At 40.2% G+C, this 25703-nt stretch overlaps 1 protein-coding gene across 1 annotated transcript in view; it reads right to left on the reverse strand.

Annotated features, from left to right (window-relative positions):
- Positions 1-25703, reverse strand: part of LOC139454886 (uncharacterized) — a 71508-nt gene that overhangs the window by 7995 nt on the left and 37810 nt on the right. The window contains 22 exon segments of the mRNA XM_071236500.1: positions 799-983; positions 1089-1227; positions 1847-2089; positions 2502-2685; positions 3082-3339; positions 4210-4325; positions 4880-5209; positions 5788-5972; positions 6678-6810; positions 7447-7689; positions 8576-8759; positions 9523-9783; positions 11026-11156; positions 11858-12196; positions 12818-12966; positions 13294-13423; positions 13873-14112; positions 14998-15187; positions 16326-16577; positions 16809-16939; positions 20211-20338; positions 24784-25105. Coding sequence (XP_071092601.1) covers positions 799-983; positions 1089-1227; positions 1847-2089; positions 2502-2685; positions 3082-3339; positions 4210-4325; positions 4880-5209; positions 5788-5972; positions 6678-6810; positions 7447-7689; positions 8576-8759; positions 9523-9783; positions 11026-11156; positions 11858-12196; positions 12818-12966; positions 13294-13423; positions 13873-14112; positions 14998-15187; positions 16326-16577; positions 16809-16939; positions 20211-20338; positions 24784-25105 — 4473 coding nt within the window.

A 25703-nucleotide genomic window follows, 5' to 3' on the forward strand; every position in this document is an offset into this window, starting at 1 on the left:
CTAGCCCACTGAGATACCATGCCGCAGTTTAACATGAATACCCCACTCAGACACAGTATACAGACAGACGACTAGTCCTTGTTTTAGCCCCTTAATGCCGGGCAGGGTAACAACAAGCACCATCTTTTAACGTCTTTTGGTATGACGCGGGCGGGAATCGAAGCCCGGACCTTCCGCTCTCCGGACGGACGCTCTACCACTAGACCACGGAGCTGGTCCTCAATCTGTAATTACAGGGCAGCATGCCGCAACATATTATGGCACACTCAGGTTACGTAGCACAGAATAGCCCAACAGCATACTTCAGAACAAGTCTACATTGACTCAGCACAACTGAAGCATTACCATACAAAATATATGGGCGAGTGAGTGATATGTATTTTATAACACATTTAACGCTATTCCAGTCACATCAAGTGTCAGCTTAATGTGGGAGGAAATCCCGAAGTGATGCAGTCACATGCGTTTACCACTTTTTACCACCGACGGATACAGTGCCAACAAAAAAAATTCTCATTATCATTGCAAATCTTGGATTCGAACCCACCATCATTGGATTCTGGCCTGACAGAATACGAGTAACAAAGTTTAGCATAGCTAGTCGACTGGGTCGCCTGCCCCCAAGATGCACTCTTTATAACAATTAATGAATGGAATGAATCCTTATCGAATCGAAAAGAATTATATGGTTCTCTTCATGGCCATTTGAACATCAAAACAGTCACGTTAATTCACCTCAGTCCGAATGTAAAAACTTCTTATATATCACATTCATATCTTTCCTGAGTGAAAACTTACCTTTGAGAACTTCGTTGATGTAGTACCTGTAGAAGAGAATCCTATGCTGGTCATTGAGAGTACCGTTGTTGTCAGACAGACCATTCTCAGTGATGTAGATCGGGACCTCGCCGTAGTTGTTTCTGACCCAATTGAGAATCTTCCTGACCCCCCAGGGAACCACATATAGCCACGAGGACCCGGACCTTCAAACATGCATTGGATACGTTGAGAAACCCGAAAATAGCATTATATTAACCGTTATTCTGTAGAGGAATCAAAACACATTCCAGTATCAAAGTATTACTCACTTTAGCCATTTAGGATCAGGTTCATCTTTTATGCCACGATCGTTGAAGTAATCGGGTTTGCCACGTCCAGCCAATTCTTCATCTTGCTTGTACACATACATTGTGGTGTAGTGGTTCATACCGAAGAAATCATGTGTTCCTTGAATAAGATGGAAATGAATAATATAGGCAAAATGAGCGGATTCTCATTGGTTGAATTTACTGCATTCTTGAGGATAGAGAATTTTCGTTCATATTCGTTCATGTCCTGCTGTGACATCAGGACACCAGCCAGCCATGACTGTGACCAGGGAACCTATCTGTCCACTTCTTTGGATGTTTTGCTTTCGGTGCTTTTAACCAGCTAGCTTCTATTTGTCCATTGCTATTTCCATTTTCTTACCTATCAGTGCTAATTACCTCCGGACTACCGTTCGACCATTGTCCATTGCCCATTACCAAACAGTGATAATTTAAGTCCTAGTTTCCAGTTGTCTATCGCTATCAACCATCAACGCTAATTTACTGCTAAGTGTTGGCTCCGTTTGTTCATTGCTAATCGCCTATCAGCTCCAATTTTCTGTTGGCTTCCCTTGTTAAGTTTCCACCCTTGGTATCTTATTACTTTTGTTGTTCTTATGAGTACTTATATACATGTATGTTCTCTGTCTCAGAGCATTTATTTACCTGATGAATGAGTAAGTATATACTCCAAAACGTTGTGTTCCTCAAAACATAAAAATTGACATCCTTTAAATTCTCTTCCTCGATATTCATACCTGCAATTCGATTCTTCTGTTCCTCTGTAAATTCTGGTAGTCTGGATTCAATAAGTCCCTGTGCTCTACTAACGGATGCTATTCTGTTTTTCATCACTTTTGGGTAGTCCCCGTTGACGTAAACAGGATGAGCGAACCATCCAAGGAACATCTGAACAGCCCATTCTGATGCTTCAATGTCGGAGGGGTTCATGGGATCCTTTGGTTCTGCCCAGTCTATGTTCAGGGTGAGGCTTATTTGGCCTTGAAGGGAATTATTAAATTTTGTAAACATTTCTTGAAAACGTAAAATCATGAGTTAACCAATTTTGCCCTTCAACAAGATGCATAGATCGCGATTCAGATAATAATATTTGCTTCTTTATATAATAAAATTAACATTAAATAACCTTTTTGATTGTAAACTGCGCCCAAAACCAATAAGCTTGATCGTGATATAAACATGATATGCAATATGTTCATGAGAGAAGTATTTCCTTCCTTTTTTTCCCCTCAATATTAAACATATATTATTTGTTAGGATTAATATTTATTGCATGATTTATCAATCAGGACAAAAGACATCGTGTAACTGAATAAGCTTTATCACAGTTTCCTCAACCAACTCAAGAAATAGTTTTAACTTAAATTTTATCATATATATCATTTTGCATACCGTTTTGCGCCTTCCTGTATGTATCATTGTAGAGATGATAGGCCTCGGCATGGGACAACAGAACATTGTGTCCCCCTAAGTAGGGCTCCACCCCTCGGCTGGTGTGTCCAGGGGCGTGGTCACCTGTCCCTAGACCCTTCACTAAGAACACCCAAGGCTCATTGAATGTTATCCAGAGTTTCACCTGTGCATGAGAAAATATTCTTTTAACACTTTGGATTTCACGAAAACATAAAAGAAGATACTGAACATGAGATTTGCTTCACTTATGAACTTCGAACATACATGTACTACCATCACAGTGAAGATACTCGTTTGTTTGTTTGTTTGTTTGTTGTTTAACGCCGCACTCAGCAATAATCCAGCTATATGACTGCGGTCTGTAAATAATCGAGTCTAGACCAGACAATCCAGACAATCATGATATCATTCACTGGGTTGTCTGGTCCAGACTCCATTATTTACAGTCCTCTGTCATATAGCTGGAATATTGCTTAGTGCGGCGTAAAAAAGCAAACCAACCAACCACACAAATCATGCCAGTAAGTAAAGCGTTTCTAACTTCATTCATTTCGCTCACCTTATTCCCATATTCCCTGAAGCACACATCGGCGTAGTCTCTGAAGTGCCCTATAATGGACGCATTAGTCCATCCTCCTTTATCCTGTAGAGCCTTTGGAAGGTCCCAGTGGTACAAGGTGACCATTGGTTCAATACCCGCAGCAAGGAGAGCGTCGAGGAGTCGATGGTAGTACTGGATACCAAGTTTGTTTATAGATTCTTTGGTGCCATCTGGGAATATTCTTGGCCACGCGATGGAAAAACGGTAATGGTTGACCTGTTATAATCAGAATGGCCGTTTGTTACATTGTTTATATAGGAAATCAGTGGAATGATAAAGATAAATATAGTTGAATCAGAAGATTCACGATGTGAAGATTCCGGGGTAGGTCCTTATGATCAGCAACCCATGCTTGCCGTAAATGGCGACTAACGAGATCGGGTGGCCAGACTCGCTGACTTGGTTCATGCATGTCATCGTATCTCAATTGCGTTGATCGATGCTCATGATGTCAATCACTGGATTGTCTGGTCCAGACTCGATTCTTTACAGACTGCTGTCATATAGCTGGAATACTTCTGAGTGCGGCGTTAAAAACAAACAAACAACATAAAGGTTCCAACTTGAAATGCGGCATTAAACAACAAACCTACCAACCAACCACGATACAATAATGACCATGTCTTTAAAATAATCAAGAGAAAACAATAACGATGTTTATAACATACACAGGAGTTAGTAATACAAATCTTTGAATGAAAACGATTTGTAATTATTTACATTGTACCATGGTGAGAGCAGTGTTTTACTTATTATATTTTAATAATATCTGGAGAAAATAAAGTAATACTAACGACGTATATTCGAAATTCAGGGAAAAATACAACTTGAAGGATAACTATGTTTATCAGAATTAGCCTTGTGAAGAAAAAATGCAATGATAAGGATGTTTAATATATTTTTGGAGAAATCAAGGGTGTAATTTGCAATTAATATCCGATGTAAACAGATGTACATATGCATACATTCTCAATAGGTAATCATTGATTTTGAATATTATTTATTTTTGTGTTGTTTTTTTTATTGATTTGTTTAATAAGAATTATTACGTATGCCCTACAACAACCAATCAAATTACAGTTTTACCCCAAGATTTTTCAGAAGTTTGACGTCTTCGGAGTATAAGTGGTAACTGTCACATGCCACGCTGCCTGAATCGTTGTTTAGGACTTGAAAGTTGTCCCAAATACTCTCCCCTCGTCCTGAAACGAGAAGGTGCTGAGATCCTCGTAAAAACAAGCACTGAAAGCTATGAAAAAAAGTCATTTACAATACGAACAATGCACGCAAAGAAATTGGCGTAGACCGTCTAAACAAGGTAAAATCAATAAATATATGTGGTTCCAGAAAATATTTGAAATATATGTGGGACAAATGTCTTGAAAGAAAGAAACATCATTTTGTGAAATCCTTTCACGGATAATAACTCTTTATGATCCGGGGGGTCTTCAGGAACCCATGCTTGCCGTAAGAGACGACTTACGGAATCGGGTGGTCAGGCTTGCTGACTTGTTTGATGCATGTCATCGTTTCCAAATTGCGTAGATCGATGCTCATGATGTAAATCACTGGATTGTCTGGTCCAGACTCGATTATTTACATACCGCCGTCATATGGCTGGAATATTGCTAAGTGCGGTACACCGGTGTTAACCAACAAACAACCAAACAAACAAACACGGATATTATTTTAGGTCTTGAAGCAGTGACCGAAATATACCCTTGAGATCCTAATAATAGCTACGGCTTTTACTTACCATCCTCCTTGACAGCACCTTCAACCTGGAAAGAAGATGATGCGGCACTCCACACAAATCCCTTGGGGAAGGTCCCGTAGTGAAACTCCCCTTCCCCCTGCACGGCAGATCCCCTACCCCCGGGCCTCGAGTACCCGGGCTTGTATCCTTTGTCTTGAACCAGCCCAGCGTACCACTTGGCTGAAGCCTTGGGGATGCGTGGTAACATAGGATCACTGAAGTTGACGTAATGAAGCCCGAACTTCTCGCTGTATCCACTCGACCACTCCATATTGTCCATCAAGGACCATGCCGTGAACCCCCGAACACTGCACTCGTCCAACTTGATGGCTGCAAGATTAATGTAAGGCCATTACACTGCTGTGACATATCCATAACATTCGATTGAGTGAGAGAGTCGTGTTTAACGCCGGTTTTTACAGTATTTCAGTCATATCACGGCGTGTCAGCTTAATGTGGGAGGACATCCCAAAGTGATGCAGGTCTTAGACGTGTACCACTTCGGTGAAAATCATGAGGACGTCTAAAGTGCTGACAAACCTAGAAACATAATCGGGGCGAACCGGGATTCGAACCCCAAATCATAGGTTTCAGGCAAGCTGAAGGGACGCAACTCTGCACAGCGAATTGTGGTGCCCCCAATAAAAGCAAAGGAAATAAACACATAGATGGTTTTTATGGCCAGTATAGGCAGTGTCATTTTACACGTGTCAGGTCTAAAGCCACGTATTTACTTACTCCAGGGGAGGGGATACAGGGAGTAAGTCTTCATACATTGCACCAGACAGAGTTCAACTGGGGATAACTCCACATCTGACTTCAAAATTGACATTTTTTTCAATGCGAACGTGACAAATGTTATAAGAAACACAAAGTTCTGTCAGTTGAAAAACTTTACCATTCATTACCTTTCAGCAACTCGTTGATGTAAAGCCGATAGAAGCGAACTCTGTGATCGTCATGGATCGTTCCATTCCGATCGGAGACACCGTTTTCTGTGACGTAAACGTCCACATTGTTGTAGTTGTACTTGATCCAGTTTAGCATTTTCCTTAATCCCCAGGGTGTCACCTTCAGCCATTCAGATCCAGATCTAATTTTTAGTGATAAAAACATGTACTCTCAATGTAAATGATAATAATTTGCATGAACTTATCAAAATTTCAAAATACCTTCACATGTCAATATACATCGTAAAGTGAATATAAACGTATTGCTAGTTTAGTCACTCTTAAATAGGCCCAAGGATTGGATTGGTTACGTGTCATCGTATCACGACAGCGTGGATCGTGACTGACAATATTAATCACTGTCTTGTCAGGTCCAGACTCGATTTTAGGCCGCCGCGATATATACCTGAAATATTGATGTGGCGTTAAACCAGCACCATCACGACAACATCAGCGAATGTCTTTTTTTGCGGCGTTAAACGCTAACAAAACCAACAAAACAATCCGAAATAGTTAAGCTATATGACGGCGGCGGACTGTTACAAATAAATAGGGCTGAAAAGAGTTATAAATCAAGCATTATGTTAATATTAAATTAAAGACGCATCTTTTTGTGAGACATTCATTCTATAAAAAAAACTTAATACAGGTATGGCAAAAACCATATTAACTCGAAGTCCTGAGAACCATGTACAATATACTGGGACAATAGACAACACATCCAGTCGACCATAACGATATGTCACCCCAAAAAGATATATCGAGAACATGATGTTCTTTTAAAGAGGTTTCAATGTTGAGCAAAATTACACCATCTGGTTTGATCCGTGTTGCCAAGGACCACCTACCCAGGCCAGTTTGGATTATTGTAGTTTGTGACGTCTTTATCGTTATTATATGTGGGTGGATTGGTGACAGGTTGGGGGTCATCACGGGCAAGATTGGCAACGTAGAAGTTAAGTCCAAGAAAATGGTGTGTGCCTGTAATATCATAAAATGAATAGAGACATCGACGTATGCATCTGACCATCTTCCCTGGGCAAGAGAGTTAACTGACTATAAAAGTCCAGTTTCCACCCTTGCCGAACTAGGCTGGTATTATGGGGTTACATTTTGGCTGGACTAACGAGTTGATGCATAGTCCAATCAAAATAGCGCAAGGAAATGGAAATTCGATTCGTAAACTGTCATGCAGATTTCGGTCGATTGCAGAATTTGTGAAGCATGTGCACCGCCAACTCGTTGTGGCATCTGATTGGTCCATAGAAGAGGCTTAACGCGTTAGAGTCACTGGTGGCGCAACGGTCGAGGCCAGGAATTCCAGCCTAGTTCGACAAGGGTGGAAACTGGACTTTTAAAGTCAGTTAACTTTCTTGCCTCGGGAGGATGGTAGCTTACGTATCGATAGAATCGATATGAATTTGTGCTCTAATCGTAAGTTGCAAGCACTGGATGTAGATAACGAAAGTAAAGGAATAAATTGTTAGGTAAATTAAAACGTTTTTCGGAAAAAATATAAGTTTTGTATTAATTGCGAACAGATGCAGCGATACTAAGCATGTATAATTTAGTTCTTACAAAGTTAAGACTGTTCTGGGAAGTGAAACAAAGATCAACCTTTTATTCTTTTCTTTTCCGACTCAGAAAATGGAGGTAACCTGTCCTCGGGCCAGCCCGATTCCTTGTTTTTCTGAGCAACCTTTTCCTTCATCACAGGAGGGAAGTCCCCGTCCACATATATAGGATGGCCGAACATCCCGCCATAGAACTCTATTGACCTTTCCGCCGCTTCAACATCTGCGGTGTCCAGAGGGTCCCTTGGTTCGCTCCAGAAGTAGTTGATGGTTATCCCGACCTTTCCTTGTACACAGATAACACAGAGTTAAAATATGTACACCGTCGTTGCTTGTCACTATGTTTATCTGTGTCACAGCACAATAAATTAGAGCTAAAGTAAGATAATTATATAGAAAACATAAAACGTTCAAATATAAAAACAAAACAAGGCTTTTTTACATGTAACTTTCACGAACATGTGCAAGAACGGATGTTAATATTGGATGTGTTTTGCCTTTTTGAATTTTAAATATTCAACAGTTTTCATAGTAAAACGATGAACGTAATCACATCATTGACACGTCATTGGAACAGTGTCATAACCAGACAAAACACATTCAGTATCAGCCTACGTGATGACAGGTGTCCGAGAAACTGGTAACATGGTTCTACCTTGAAGGTAGCATCCTTCATGCGATAAGGTCAGATTGGACAATCTTTCACCAATGATGAACCAACTTATGAGGTAAACAAGACATTTAATAGCAGAAATCTTAGCATGAGCACAAGTAAACCCAGAGTCTACATCAACAGGATACATTGAAGACAGATGTTTTATTCCCGCATCTAATGTGAATGATTAATCATCCACATCAATAATTTATACTGCCATTACATTTGGTATGTGAAAAGAAAATAAGTATTCATAACGCATGCATAATAAACAGTCGGACAAAAGAATGTACATTTATTTTTTATTGTTGCTAGAAATGAAACAAACAAGATATGGTTATTCGATAGTGATTTATGATGGTACGAGTTTCTTGGTTTAGTTTTGGACGTTCAGATTGCAGTTTTTCGGCGACATTTTCAGCCAAATAACGTTTTTATAACGTTTGTAATTTTGGGTCGAATCCAAATTTTAAGTTGACAATTTCTTTGCCCAGCAGTTTGGGAAAAAAAATCTCACCTTTTTGCTTGCTTTTGTATTTGTCATTGTAAAGATGAAAGGTTTCCGCGTGGGCAATGATGAGGTTTCTTGCAACAATGTATTGGTTCTGTGTCAGGTTACGTTTGATGGGAGGGAAATTTCCCTCGCCGTAACCGTCGATGGCGATGATAGGGGGTTCGTTAAACGTGATCCATAATGACACCTAGAGATTTTATCCAAAAACATGATTTTAAATAAAAAATAAGAATGCATCAGACCGTTTAAAACAATTGCCTACCACAAAAAGTACATTATAGCAAGGAGTTATTCTTTAATAAGCACGAAGGCTCATAGTTTCACTGAATTTGCTGAAAAAATATGTGTGGTCTCTTACGACCAGCTTTGGGTGCTTAAGACCTATGTTCTAATAAAGAAGACCCACAGGGCCATATAAACTGTATTGTCTGTATAAACATGTACATGTACCAGTTCAAGATATACATTCACAAACAGGCTTATCTTACACAAACTGGTATATATATTTCAAGAAAGTCTGTTAGGAAACTAATACCTTAGGTAGTATTCTCAACACACACCCCCCCCCCCCCCCCCCCCCCTTTCATTTATATCACTATGTGTCAAATGTGGTCGTAAAATACCATGAGTACAGAGTGACACAGTAAGATAAAGTCAGGTCGAATCCGTTATTCGAATCCTCGATCAGCGGATCCTGAAATGGCTAAGCAACCCAACACTGCACAGAGAATTCATCACCAAGAATTCCGTTTCCGACCACTTGGCTGCCTGTGTTTGAGATATACTGAAGTCAATTCTTAAAAAAAAGTTGTGCAGCTCAATTATCTCCATGAATTTTTGTGTCAATAAAATGTAGTGTATACGCGCATAGAATTGCTTAAAGGTTACTTGTGAGGTCCATATCATATATTCAAAATGTTCATGAAATATGTTTATGTTCCTTCACTTACATTGTTGCCATATTCCTGGAAACATAAGTCGGCGTAGTCGGTAAACCAATGGACAATGTCTTCATTCAGCCAACCTCCCAGGTCTTCCAGCGCTTGTGGTAGGTCCCAGTGGTAGAGGGTCACCATGGGTTTGATGTCGTTCATGAGCAGTTCAGCGATGAGGTTGTGGTAATAATCGATGCCTTCTTGGTTCCTCCCTCCAGAGAGTGTGCCATTGGGAAGAACTCGGGACCAGGCGATGGAGAAACGGTAGTGAGATACCTTCAAGGTGAAATCGCCATCGGGTAACATTGTAATATTTCATCATTTAAACATTTAGCTTGACTCTTTGACCCTTAAATGAGTGGCGGGTCCTTTGTCCATTCGACGTCGACGTCTCTAGGAAATGAGCCCAAAGCGTCATGCATACAGCCATTGTCTATTCGACGTCGACGTCTCTAGGAAATGAATCCAAAGCGCCATGCATACAGCGGACCCGTGAAGATTCCGGGGTAGAATAGGTCTTCAGCAACCTATGCTTGCCGTAAAAGGTGACTATGCTTGTCGTAAAAGGCGACTAACGGGATCGGGTGGTCAGGCTCGCTGACTTGGTTGATGCATGTCATTGATCCCAATTGCGTGGATCGATGCTCATGTTGTCGATCACTGGATTGTCTGGTCCAGACTCGATTATTTACAGACCGCCGTCATATAGCTGGAATATTGCTGAGTGCGGCGTTAAACAACAAACCAACCAAGCATACAGCGACCTCAGAAATATGCTTATACCACCTACTTCGACGACACCTAGAGTATTTCTTGGGTTTGAATGGTCCCCAGATTAATGTCAATGTCCACTGGTAATAAATCAGAGCCGACTTTAAAAAAAATTGATGTCAGCCCTAGGGCTATCGACACATACCAAAGGTGTGCAATGGTTGCAGCACTTTGTGTGAAGTGGAATTGAGTAGGGCGTCACCATCTCTTACAAAACACGATATCAGCCCTTGGACTATCGATTTAGCAAAGGTTTACAATGGTTGTAGCATCCGCTGCATAGATAGGTCCCATCACAGATGTACTGATAAAGTCATAAATACGGATGAATTCAAGTGCGCACTGTATTCTAACGCATAGAAAGGATATTACTCGCTCTTCTCTGAATAAAACAAGAAAGCATGTATACATAGTTTTCCTTATATAAAGTGCATCATGATGTTTGATGCAGTCGTTTCATTAGTGTTGGAGAGTTAGTACCTAAATCAAAGTGATATTCTTGAGTGAGTGGGTGAGTGAGTATAATTTTAGCAATATCACGGCGGGGAACACCAGAAATGGGATTCACACATTGTACCAATGTGGGGAATCGAACCCGGGCCCTCGGCTTGACGAGCGAACGCTTTCATCACAGGGCCACCCCTATCGCCCCGATATGGTTGAGAGGCACGATTTCAATTTCAACTCTAGGTCGTTCTTATTACGTTGCTCGTCAGAGGCAGGCTTTGCTCATTACATGATACCCACGTGCAAGTTTTTGAGCAGCTGGACGTCTTCCTTGTACTTGTGGTAGCTGTCACAGGCGACGTCCCCAGTAGCTCCATTATCGACTCTGTCTGTGGTGTGAACCAGCCTGTCCCAGATACTCTCCCCTTTGCCTTAAAGGACAACGTATTCGGTTGTCAAGGTGATTATCGTTGACAAGGGGGAAATATTGGTCGATATATCGTTTCATTGCAGTTGTCCATCGACTAGGATTAACATAATATATCAATAGTTACCATTGATACCATGTGCACTGTGGTTAGTTTTCATATTGTAATTACCATCTCTTGTAAAACAAATAAACCAGTAATCTTTATCAATCAGAAAAATTAAACCTCACATCTGCATGTATGTCCAGATCCACAACATGTTAAATAAAAGTCAGGGTTTTGTGTTGGATCGTAAGATAATCAATAATCTATGATGATACTATTTCGAGCAATTAATCCCGTCAACTATCACAAAAGTACAACCAATTCTATATACCGTTGCCCATGAAACATCATAACAAAGAAAGCATCCCTATGTCAAAAGAACACAGGTTAGTGAGATTCAGCGGCAGATTCTGAAACAGCGACTTGTCAATGAGGTCTTAGCAATCAGCTCGTTTTGCATAACTTGAAAATACTCAAATTGGCAACTAGTTGGTATCAGAGCAAGGCATGTGCCATGTCTAGGATTTCAGCAAGTCAATAGATGGCATTCGGCCATTAGAATATTATCAAAGTTCCATACAACACATTGCCGTGTTAAAAATTCATCTTCGTATGTAATATTATGATTGCTATTTTCACATCTTAAATGTGACTACTACCGTCAGCATTCCATCCTCCTTCAATCTGATATGCGGAAGTAGCTGCAGCCCACGCAAAGCCCTCTGGGAACGTGTCATACAGAATGTCGCTATCGTCCTCCATTGGAACAAAACCGGAAGCCACGCCGCCTCGCCCACTATACCCTGGGAGGATTCCGTAATCAGACACAATTTGTTTGTAGTAACGAGACGATACCCGAGGTTTGCGGGGTCTCGCGGAGTTCGAGAAGTCGACCGAAAACAATCCGCCTTTAAGGGCGTAGCCACGTGACCATTCAAAGCAGTCCATTAAAGGTCTGGCGATGTAACCACGAACATTGCAGTTGTCCAACTGTTTTGCTGAAACATGATATAAAGAACGGGTGAACATGTAAACGAAAGATGACACATAAATGTCTTTGTTTCACAGCTGCAACTTTGAACTATAAAAACTACAACTTTAAACCATAAACAATATCATATCTAAGCTAAAGTGTGCTATAATGAATTCAATTAACCGCCCAAGGCAAGTTAAATGATTTTGTAAATCTCTAATGACGTCATCCCAATGTTCTGTCATTGTTTTAAGTTTATGAAAGATAACTATTTTCCCTTGCGTTTTTATGAGATCTAAAACCCTTATCCTGATGCCTCACGCTTTCAAATCTCTTAACAAACATCGGACGTGTTTTATCCTTCATATAAAACAGTTCATTTGTGTTCACAAGTTCACAAAAGATATTCATGCATGCAATGAACGCATTCTTCTCTTGGAGTTTAAAACACTTTCTTGAATGCCTATGTCAGATTCACTCTGATTATGATTCTTGGTTGGTCAGCATTACTTGTGGGTTTGTTTCTCCAAAGTAGTAAACTCCCACGACCTATGTTCCATTTGGATCTCCCACATTAACTGACACGCCATTACTTAATTACTGTTCAAGGTAACTACCATGTATATGCATCCACCCTGGGTCTCACCCTTCAGGACCTGGTCAACATGCCACTTGAAGAAGTCAACACGGTGAGTGTCCCGCAGACTGGCATCCTCTGTAGAAATCCCACCAGTCACATACATCCCCATGGAGGTGTTGCTCTTGATGTAACTCAGGAACGATCTCACCGAGTCTCTGGTACAAACGTAGAAAGGGGGGTTCATTGAACGTCCAAATATTTTGAAAGCTTTAGTGCTCAAGAATTATAACACGGATTATATTTTTCAGATTATGTTAAGATTAGATAGAACTTTTACGTTTGGAATTCTACCATGAATTTCTATAATACACGAGTCCATAAGAATGATGGAACTACCTCTGACTGAAACAACTGCTTTGACAGCCGCATCGCCTTGGAAGCTAAGAAGCTCTTTCGGTTCCAAAATCAGTTTAGTGCCTACAAATCTACAGGTAATCTAATTCAACATTGTGTAGTTATCTCCTAATTTACAAACGACTAACCTTGGCCATTCCTTGAGCTTGACCATTCGTACATCTTGGTCATCCCTGTAGTCAGGAGGATGACTTGGACATTGTTCCTGACTCACGTTGAAGACGGCATTGATCGTGATTATCACGAAGTCAGTTGGTTCTGCAAATACACGCCGCTGACCGTTACATACTGTTAAGTTCAAAATTTTAACAAATACACACACTAAAAACGTCTGTTGTCTTTGTCAATTTCGTAACAATCCTCACACAGTGTACACTGTAAGTAATCTTGTAAACTGAGGTATGCTAAAGAAAATGAAACCTTTATTTGAAAAATATATACATATATATCATACACCTTTACTGTTTTCATTCCTATGAAAACAGTCCTATGAAACCTATGCTAATCATAAGAATGGATCTGGTAGTCAGTATCATCTAGCCCCGACAACGAAGATTGTTGCTCATAACATCAACCAATATGTACAGGCCTCCGTCGTATAGCTGGAACATTATTGAGTGCGGCATTAAATGATTAACAAACATTCAAACTAATTTCAATAATCAGTGAATATATAGGTAAGTACATGTGTCATATTTAACACTGGCACGTACGGATGGTTGAATGCAGGTAGTCCTGTATCCGGGGAAGCCTGGATGGTACCCCGTAGGCTTGACTCTTCTCCCCAACCTGGCGCGTCATGATATCCGGGTAGCTACCCGTGGTCAAGGGGGACATGAACCACCCGAAGTCAAACTGAAGCGCTCTGTCACTAGCACGGACGTCATCAGGATTCGAAGGATCCATGGGCTGGTATATATTAGTTGTTAGCGATATCCCTAGTTGACCTGTTATCAAACACGTCATGCTCAAAATATATAACGTCAACGCCAGACAAAATTCAGTTTCGATTTTCTGCGGAAACAGATTCCATTAATCGTGAAAGGCAAACTAGCAGTGAAAAAATAAGTGAATGGATAACTGAAAATCATGATCCCTGATGACACCATGTATCGCGAAAGGGTAAGTATGTCTAGGCCCCGGTAGCATCTCTGATAAATGCAGTCCATTGTACGATTTCGACTATATAATAAACATATTTAAGAATCGCTATCCAATAACGACGAAGGTGTACGAAAGCCTAATGGTGCAACTTTCGTGCCATAATTTTATTTTTTTTACATCGAAATTGAGCGTTATTTCATTTATTTTCGCGAAATTTCGATTTTGTCTCTCGTTACTTCCATACTTTTCTCGTTATTTCGAGTTTATTCTCGTTGCTTCGATTATTTTCTGGTTATTTCAAGTTTACTTCAAAAATTTCGAGCTTTTTCTCGTTATTTCAATTATTTTTTCGAAATTTCTCTTTATTTCTCGTGACTTCGAGTATTTTCTAGTTACTCCGATTAATTTCTCCTTAATTCAAGTTTATTTCAAAAACTCAAAGTAACGAGAAAATAATTGAAATAACGAGAAATTTCTATTCGAAAAAATAATAATTATGGTTCCAAAAAGGCATCATTAGGCTTTCGTACGCGTGAAGGCGTACCCTGCCCCACTGGAACATAATCCTGGAAGCGACTCTCTAAGAAACACTTCATGTTATGTGTGTACCAAGACATTGCATGTAGGTTTGAATTGAAGGATTATTCTTCACTGATTCCAAGGATTTACAGTCCGCCTGTATAGCTGGACCTTTGCTGACTGGGACGTGAAACAAACAACATTCGCACCCCACTTACCTTGAGTTCCTCTGTATCGGCCGACGAACAGGTCCAGGGCCTTCCTGTGAGCTCGGTACAGGTTATTCCCAGCAATGTAAGGGTTCCAACCTGGCTCAAATCTTCCAGGGGGTGCCGTTCCTTGCCCGTACCCCCTCCACGCCACGCCCCGGGGGTCATGCATTGATACCCAATATCTTACCTACAATTTTCAAATAGCATTGGCCTGTTAATGAGGTTACTAGTTGCAATTGACATTGTATACTTGTAAATGTATGTAAGAGTACGGCTCTCAGAATTTCCAAATACTCTTTCGATGAAGGGGCGATCGGGTAGCCTAGTGGTTAAAGTGTTCTGTCGTCACGCCGAAGACCCGGGTTCGATTTCCGACATGGGTACAATGTGTGAAGCCCATTTCTGGTGTCCCCCGCCGTCGTATTGCTTGAATATTGCTAAAAGTGGCGTAAAGCCATACTCACTCACTCACACTTTCGATGAACCATAAGAAACGTACGTAAAATATCTCGGGCTGGCGTACATGTACAGTCTGTACGATTCTTAAGGGCATTGCGATTTATCCGCGCCCTGAAGCCTGATGGTTCATACTTGTGACTAATGGCAAGTTCGAACCACTGATATCGGTGGTATTTTGTGTTCAAAATCGGAGCTAATGCATAAGATATAAAGACAATAACAGGACAACTGCAAGTTTATGACGCATGACCAAAGGTTCCATGAAACAATAAAGTAGGTCAAACATTATAATCATCTGATCCTCATTTGGCCGGCTCTTACGAATAAATGGGTACTGGGGAATTATTTAGTCTCAGAATCTAAACAAGGGCATAATTCTGAAAACATATCTATCTATGAACTGCGACGTCAAAGGTACTCTCAAAATGGGTGGTGCGGATGGTTCGATCGTCTAATTTCGAAGCGTATCAGAAGCCAGTGAACCTATGTTCGAATTCCTGTAACCCCCTCATATTGTTTTCACGTATGTCATCAATATACCCGTGTTCTAGGGTTTCACAAAACGGGCAAACGTCTAAGACCTGCAACACTTCGGGCATTAAATGTAACTCGATCATTGGAACAAGAAGACTGCCTTACCGTCAAATAAACATAACATGAATAGAGATGTGAATAAAAGCGACAAACCCATTTCTGTAAACATAACAATTGTGTTTGGAACAGCATTTTAGGTGTAAGATCGTTCTTAAAACCCGGGTTCCATTCCCGATAAGTTCTCCTGGTGTCTCCGCAGGTATATGGCTGGACTACTGGACTTCTAAAACAATACTCGCTCACTTATCATGTCTTATTTCATGCATGTCTACCTGACTTCCAAAATGTGTGAAACATTGTCTGGCGTATACTTCAAAGTCGTGGATAATGTCCTCATTCAGCCACCCTCCTCTCCTCTCTAGAAACTCCGGCAGGTCGTAGTGGTACAGCGTCACATAGGGCTCAATGCTGCTGTTGCGTAGGGCGGTGAAGATGCTGTTGTAGTAGTTGACGCCCGGTTGGTTTACATCTGTTCTATTGAGCATGAGGCGAGACCAGGATATGGACATATGGTACGACTTCACCTGGTGATGAAACATGTCATATTTTAATTTAATATATCTCAGTCTGTTGGCATATTTCAAACCTTGTTCCTCTACAATACATAAATAAATATGTTATGCAATAATGTCTTCCGCTGTTGTTTTGGAAAAGTTCAAGCTGTCTTTGGGTGAACTGAAACTGCTATGAATATATTTTCTGCTTCTATTTAATAAGAAAGTTATATATTTGCGGAAAAGGAAACAACGAATTACCCCCAACTCTTTGAGCATGTTAATATCATCGATGTATTTGATGTAGCTGTCTGCGGCAACGTCGCCCGTGTCTCCTTGGTCTGTTTTACCGGGCGTGTGAGAGTATACATCCCATACACTGGGGCTGCGACCTTTATGGACGGAGGAAGAGGTAAGCCTTGAGTGAGTCAGTATGTTTTGGGATGAGTGAGTGAGTGAGTGAGTGAGTGAGTGAGTGAGTGTATACAATGTTAACCGTCGTAGACTTTTAAACAGTTGTCTTGAGTTATACTAAACTTTTACAAACACGTGTGATATTGACAAAAATAGTGTTTAATTTGTCTAATATATTTTTAAATGTTACCGCCAAAACATGCCATAATATGTTTAAAAAAACTATTTATTTATGTATTTTTTATGGTCCATGTATGTATTTTACCTTTTTTCTTTCTTTTTTGTTTTCCATATTTTAAGTTACAGGCAAGGAGCAACTGTTACATAATTGTTACAGTACGCTTATCTATATTTGACTAAGTATAAACAAATAAATTTATTATGCCGTATTATATATTGCTGGTATTGTCATGGACAACTATACAAGACATCTGTGTATATATAAATACATACTGTATTCATAAAACGGTACATATAAAATGAGTGAGTATGGTTTTAAGCCGCTTTTAGCAATATTCCAGCAATATCACGGCGGGGGACACCAGAAATGGGCTTCACACATTGTACCCATGTCGGGAATCGAACCCCGGTCTTCGGCGTGACGAGCGAACACTTTAACCACTAGGCTACCCGACCGCCCCGATAGTTAATGAGAACATCACAACATACAACAGTCAGTGTAGAGATGACCAGAAGGAAAAGAACCTTTCTGGTTCTCAAGAAAATAATATAAATTTAGTATATAGTACAGTCGTACTGTGGTGAGACTTAAATAAACTGTCCGTCTGTCCACGCCCTACCAGCTGTGAGTATCTTGGAAACGTCGGTAGGCTGAGACTACCGACTCCAGCACACAAACATTGGACTGGCAAGTACATTTATCATGCCCACTCCTCCGAGAAGAGACACGCTATGCCAGGTATTTATATACAATGCCTATAACATAGATAATGCGTGTCACTGACCAGGTTCAAACTCCAGTAGTTTGGGAAGTGCTCCGTCAGTTTGTTCCCACGTCGTTGTCATCTTTCTTAAAATTGTTTGATCAAGGTTAAAACATTAGATACCTCAGAAAAGCCTTCAGAAAGTTTTATGTTAGACATTTTGGGAAGGCATCATCGACAAAAATCATGTCTCATGCAATTCCATATTTTGACTTGTGCCATAAGGTGCTGTGTTTCTTCAGGTGCATAATTGACTTTCCTTCGCATGTGTTTGTGATGGGTGTCACTAGTGTGCAGGATACGCTCACCTTTTTGCGGACAGCTAGTATATCACTATTTGATAGTGACTCCTACACACATGATCATGATATAATCGGAATTGTACAATGGACTCTTTGCAGATATTTTTTTTTTCCCGAGGCAATGGCGTAAACTGACTTTAAAAGTCCAGTTTCCACCCTTCCCGAACAAGGCGGGAATTTCCAGGCTCGATCGTAGCTCAACCAGTGGCAATTACGAATTATGTCCTTGCTATATCTTTCCTATTGACCAATCAGATTCCATCTCTCATATCACTTACAGACGCTTCAAACAAAATGGCGGCTCCCAGTGAAGACTATCTGATCGATAATCAAGATCTGTATTTAATAAAACGTGTCTTATCAAATCAAGCCCAATTGGCCGTACACATGCTTTGCAAATCCTGCAGTCGACCGAAATCTACACGTTGAAATCCATATTGTCTTGTTCGTTACGCGATTTGGATTGGACAATGCATAGACTCGTTAGTCCAGCCAAAATGTAAGTCCGAAATTCCAGCCGAGTTGGGCAAGGGTGGAAACTAGACTCTTATGTCAGTTAACTCCTTTGCCCCGGGAAGATGATATTTCTTGTGATCGATGCTCATGTTGTCAATCACTGGATTGTCTGGTCCAGACGCGATTATTTACAGACCGCCGTCATATAGCTGGAATATTTGCTGAGTGCGGCGTTAAACAACTTAAAACCCCTCATACGTATGTGTTGTACTTCGTTTACATATAATCATGTTGTAGGATTATTGAATGTGCACATCAGGCATAGTGTAAATATGTTTGGCATATCGTGCATTATGACAATTATTATCATTATTTTGAAAAGCTTCAAAAAAGGTTTTTGTTGTTTTCTTCAAATGTTGCAGTATGGTTAATTTTAGAGGCATTTAATTCATCTTTGATAATTTATATTATTCTTTTATAATCTTCAAGAACATTTCTAAAGCTAATTAATCATTTCCTGTAACATTTTTGGATGTGTCCAGCTTGTTCGTAGATTAACGTTGTTATCAGGATGAGTATTAGATATAAATTGAAAGTCCTATGCAATAATGTATTTTATATTGTTATGGTATTAAGATAGTATTTACACACATTTTCTGGAACATTAACTTGTATTGATTATACATGTGCACTGCACACGACAACCAAGATATCCCTGAGAAGCAAGCTGCTGGTAGATATTGCACAGTGTGGGCTCTGTACCCACAAGATGTTTGACTTCTCCTGAGTATATTGACTCAACACACATCTTCCCTGACAGGAGGATGTAGCTGATGTTTTCGTGAAACTATTTCATTTTCATCCGTGGAACCTAAAGACCATTAATATCTAGATGTCTTCTAAAATATGTATTTTGAATTATCATTGTTTAGTTTTCCATTATGAACATAAAAAAGTACATGTTTTGGGTCTGTTTGCAAGAACTGAGACAACAACATTATCATCACATATGATTCAACAGTTACAGTAAACTACGGTTATAACGATCTCAAAGGACCACTAATTTTAGTTCGTAAAAACAGTAGTTCGTAAAAAGCATATATACAGCATATGTACAATGGCCGAGACTAAAAAAATAGGTTCGTTATATCGGTCAATTCGTTATAAGAGTGTTCGTTATAAACGTAGTTTACTGTATTTGATATATTTTCTGTGAAACACTTTTATTCCGGACGATTTGGGTAGGTTTAAAACTTCAAGATTGACGAATAGTTGGTACATAGTAACAGTTATAGCCTGGAATGTTTTCCGATTAAACACGTTGAGGTGTACAGCGAAACCTCGTTCATCCGGACGGTATCGCTTCAGTGAAATTGTTAGGTTTATCGCATGTCCGGATTAACGAATCACTGGTATGGAGTCGTTTTCAGTTGCGTACCTTCTAGCATCCCCTACTTGATCGCCCGGAATGAGAGGTTTCATGACTAACAGGGTTTCACTCTATTCAAAACACTTAACAGCGGACAACATGATCAATAACAACTTACCGTCCGCCCGCCACGCCCCTTCTATTTGACCGGCTGACGTTCCTGCTCCCCAAACAAAAGTGTCAGGAAACTGTCCGAAATAATAACCATTGTCCTTTGTTGATGCAAGACACAAAGAAGAGTAAGAACTCAACAAAAGGAACGTTAACAGTAGCATGTTGCAATCTCAAATTCTACTCAATTCTTCTAGATGAACGCAAATGATGCTTACAAAACGCCAAGCGTCCAAAACAAATCAAGTCCTGATACAACTTTATATCTTTCCTGTCATGCCTAGCAATGAAAGTATTGCCTCACGCTGGTTGACGAGAGCATAGTCATCTACTGATGAAGATTAACTCAAGTAAGGAGACACACGAACAGTTTAAGTAAAGAAACTCCTTGTGTGGCTGGTATGGTTTGAGGCCGTTGGCCGGCGTCCTAGTTTCGTAACCCTTGCACCCGAACACAGCAATATTAATAGTGGCGTCCTCCATCTTTGTTGCACGTTATGAACATGGGCTACTGTGCACGTACCTGCATATTGGAGGGGTATAAAACAGGTGAAAATGTTTCTTTGCATCCATTCCAGCAACCATGTCAGTTGAATGTGATTCTGGTGACGATATCTTCGAATACTTTTTTCCCAAGCTACGTTAGGTTTGTTTGTTTGTTGTTTAACGCCGCACTCAACCTATGACAGCGGTCTGTTAATAATCGAATCTGGACAAGACAATTGAAATCACGAGTATCGATCTAAGCAATGGGGATACGATGACATGCATTAACCATGTCAGCGAGCCTTACCACCCGATACTATTAGTTGCCTCTTGTAATTACGACAAGCATAGTCGCCCTTCACGGCAAGCATGGGTTGCTGAAGATCTATTCTACCCTGGATCTCCAGATCTCCATGGGCATCTGAGATATTCAGTAAATGCCATCGTGATATATATTTATTTAAACTTAAAGTAACTTCCATTACACAACATATCCCCCCCCCCCCCCAACACACACACACCCCAAGTACGCTGAAATGCGAAGCCTATTGCCGAACTAATTTCGCATGTATGTGACCTACTGCATGGCTGTCAAGCAAGGCTTTGGCTTTAAGATCACTGAAAATACTCCGTGGTGTGGGCAGACTTGGCAGGTCTCATGTCCACCTGTAAAAGAACAGCATGTACGTCCGCTGTATTCTTTCGACTATAATATAAGCCTATGTTTATGAATATATATCTAATAGTGATGATACCAGGTGTTCACGAAAACGTGAGCATATCAAACCCCACCTGAGCAGCCGTCACAAACACTTGCCAAGGCAATTCAATTGTTCACCTGAACGATCTCGGAAACATTAGGCACAAGTCAAAATAGGAATTGCATCGGACATCTTTGTCACTTGTGCATCACATTTGAAATGTCCTCCACATTAAACCCTCTTGAAAGCTTTGCCGTGGTCTCGAACGTTGTAACCTTGATCAAATAACTTTTGAGCAAGAGTCGTATGATTCTTTTTGAAACGTTGTAGAAAGATCATGCTCAATGACATCTCAAAAGTACGGCATTACATTGACCATAATGTTTTTCACAACTCAATGAAATCAACACAAAGACGTGTGTAATGAAATATGTGTATTCGTGTATAGGACAACTTGTAACAACTGAATCACAATATATTTTCACATGAAAATCTATCACCCCAAACTGGATTCCACAGATTTCGTTTCAGAGAGATGAAAAACAATAACTCCTCCAATGAAATAATTATTGACTCACAATGCTTTGCAGACCATTGTAATATCATTGGTTACCATGAAGTCAATCAAATGACATCACTGTCTGCCTCTGAAACTGGTGAGATGTATTTTTTACACTCAAGACGCTCCTTATTACAGTTTACAAACTGAAAAAGTTGGAAGAATGATTTTTGGTGACACATACAATTTCACCCTCGTATCATTTTGATAACAGATATGTCAATACTCGCCGGCAAGCCTCGGAGTTTAAACTTTGATCGACTTATAAGTATATATATATGATGTTAAGAGACACTCATGTGAGATTCTGTATTCAGAAAAAAACAATGTCTTTACATAAAACGATTATGTACATTAATAAATCGATATGGAATCTCTGGAATAAAATGATTATTTCCGGCACAAAATAGTTTTGTTCTTCTGTATGCCTACCCATTCGTCACCGCTCGTCCCTTTCCGTAGCCTGCAAGAAGACTCGTTCCCCTATCGATGAATGTTATGGGCGAAAAGACGACAAACCAATCAGAATGCGCGTATGATTTCAAGTTCTTCGTCAAAGAATCCCTCAGAAATATGTTTTAATTTTATCTTGTATCTAAAAGTATACCCAAGACACAGTTAAATGTGTTCAATCATACTGTATAATTCCGCAGTTCCCGATGTGCTTTAAATTGGATCTGAAATATATATAATATATGGGGAAATATATGTGAACTATGACGCAACGAGTTGACAATTGTTTCAGGTATGCCCGTTTGCTCTAAGACGGAACCCGGTCGCAAAAATGACCATGGGAGGGGCAGGAGTCTCTATTCGGCTTGTCCCGGACTAACACGAGTTGGTCACGAATGTATGCCTACCTACAAGCTATAACATAGCAACAAACGAACGATAACTGCATACTGTTTGAACACATACAAAAGATTATATAACAATTGCTAAAAATAAACAAAACGATATTTGGATGACATATTTGCGTTATGGAACTGAACGCATTTAGCCTTTGACAACAATAATCAATTCGAAATTATGTACCATATATAGCTGAAAATATCACCGGACTAGACCATACATGTTTATGTAAACGTTTGGTATTACTAAGCAATGACCTAAATATTATTTATTGTTGTTGTTTAACGTCGCACTCAGCAATATTCAAGCTATATGACGTCGGTCTGTAAACAATGTTTTAATGGATTGATACAGCATCCTATTCCCAAATGTCCATTTATATCCATAACTGCATTGGGAAATCGCAGCCGTTTGCTGGCTTCACAATCTACAAGCAAATGCAATGATGTTGCACATGATACCGGGAAGTCTGCAAAATCACTTCATCTTCTATATTGATTCGTATCTAACGATGATCGATCGATGTGATCTGAGATATTCCTCTTTGTTGTATTGTTGTTTTATGCCGCATTCAGCAATATTCCAGCTATATGAAAGCGGGCTGTACATAATCGAGTCTGGAACAGTCAATTCAGTGATTGACTTCCTCAGCATCAATCTACGCAATTGGGATACGATGAAGTGCATCAACCAAGTCACCCGATCCCGTTAGTCGCCCCTTACGACAAGCAATACTATAGCAAAGTATGTCACAGCTAGCTTTCTTGTCAGCCGGGCAAACTGTAGTCACATTTTTTGCCATTTTGAGAATGGTACAAGATATGAACTCAGAGATGATGAAGTTGCTAGGATAATCTGCTTATACTGAAAGAGGACACTCAATACAAAACATAACACCTCATAACATATGGCTCACAGGATGACTTTGAGCATTTTATACATAAACATTAATGATTTGATATTATGATTCCAAGTCATGCAATCGACAATTGCCTGAAGAGTGGGTGAGTGATTGAGTTTGATTTGACGCCGCGTTTAGCAATATTCAAGCAATATCACGCGGGGGACACCAGAAATGGGCTTCACACATAGTACCCATGTTGGGAATCGAACCCGGGTCTTCGGCGTGATGAGAAAACGCTAGGCTACCCGATTGTCCCAATTGCCTGAAGATTGACATGCATCATATAAATAGTTCACAATAATAACATTATTGTTTATTCTTGAATTAAATGTTCTGTATGAGATACATTTCAAATGCGTTTGATTTATGTCTGGCATGTCACAAATACAGGACATTTGGTATGTTGCTTGAAATCTGCTGGCTACACAATTCTCAATGAGTTTAAGTAAAGATAAGAATTTATGGATGAACAACTTCTTTATGACAATTAAGAGCGACGTTTTGGTGTAGGTGCTAACACCGTTATCGAGCAAGTGTTGATAACGGTGTTAGCACCTACACCAAAACGTCGCTCATAATTGTAATAAAGAAGTTGTTCATCCATAAATTCTTATCCTTACTTGTACTCCAACTTCTAAATGCCTATCAAAGAAGTTATCTTAATGAGTCGTTATTACAGATGAGTGAGTGAGTGAGTTTAGTTTTACGCCGCGTTTAGCAATATTCCAGCAATAACACGGCGGGGGACACCAGAAATGCGCTTCAAACATTGTACCCATGTCGGGAATCGAACCCGGGTCTTCGGCGTGACGAGCGAACGCTTTAACCACTAGGCTACCCGACCGCCCCCTATTACAGATGACGGTGCTTTAGTGTATGAAATTTATATCGATAATATTTTGCGCTGAATTCACTGAGCGTGCTCATTGTGTATACATGAATCGTTCTGGGGTTGTTGCGTCTGGTATTGGAAGCAATGAAACAGTTGTAAGATTATCCATTCCGAACTGAGTCGTGTTTGACATTGCATTTCAGCACATGTTAGTAAATTTGCAAGAATCAGTTATTCAGGAACAACATGACAACAATGCTGGTCAACAGGCCTACAGTTGAGGTCATCCTAGCGGCTGCTGATGCTGGTGGTGGACATTCGTTCCGGATGATGACCTTTGGCTTAGGGGTGGTGATGAACACTGGCGTCGTGAGCTTGAAGAATCCGTTGTCTCTGATGAGGTTACGGTAATACACTGACGATGATTTGGGAAGTCGTGCACGGTTGGGATCGTTGAAGTCCACGTAGTAGAGGCCAAATGAAGCAGTGTATCCGTCACGCCACTCGAAACTGTCGATGAGGGAGTAGGCCATGTAGCCACGAACGTCAACGCTGTCAAGTCGTATAGCTGAAATGGGCACCAATTCCAAAAAACATCAAAATCTTAACATGTTTGGATAAGAGGGATGTTGTGCTTATGTAGTATTTAGGCTGAGAGGATAGTTCGACTCATGTATTTAGACAATAAACATGTTTAGATCTAAACGTGTCTTGTATGTGTTTACATTCTTAACACAGTTTAATCCTGTATCATTATATGGTCTAATCGTGCTAAATAATATGAATTATATTATACATAAATATCAAGCTCGACCTTAGGGTGGAGCTATACCAAGATGTAATTTCAACCTTGTAATTATCTAATTGGGTACGAATGTATATTCAAAGCGTTTTAGTAGCGAGTGGTATGATCACAACTTGAGCTAAGCAGACACGTGGTGGAAACGTGATCACCCTTGGGCAAGTGACTGTCTCAGTTTACTCTGCAGGGAATGGGTACCCACTATGTGTTGTACAAACCCTCCAGCGCCTGTAGGCAGCATTGGTTGTATACTCCCTAAGCTTTTGTTTGTTTGTTTGCTTGTTGTTTAACTCCGCACTTAGCACAATTCCAGCTATATGATGGCGGTCTGTCAATAATCGCGTCTGGACCAGACAATCCAGTG

The sequence above is a fragment of the Haliotis cracherodii genome, unplaced genomic scaffold, assembly GCF_022045235.1.
Source record: "Haliotis cracherodii isolate W230 unplaced genomic scaffold, xgHalCrac1.p SCAF_11, whole genome shotgun sequence".
NCBI classification, from domain to species: Eukaryota; Metazoa; Mollusca; class Gastropoda; order Lepetellida; family Haliotidae; genus Haliotis; species Haliotis cracherodii.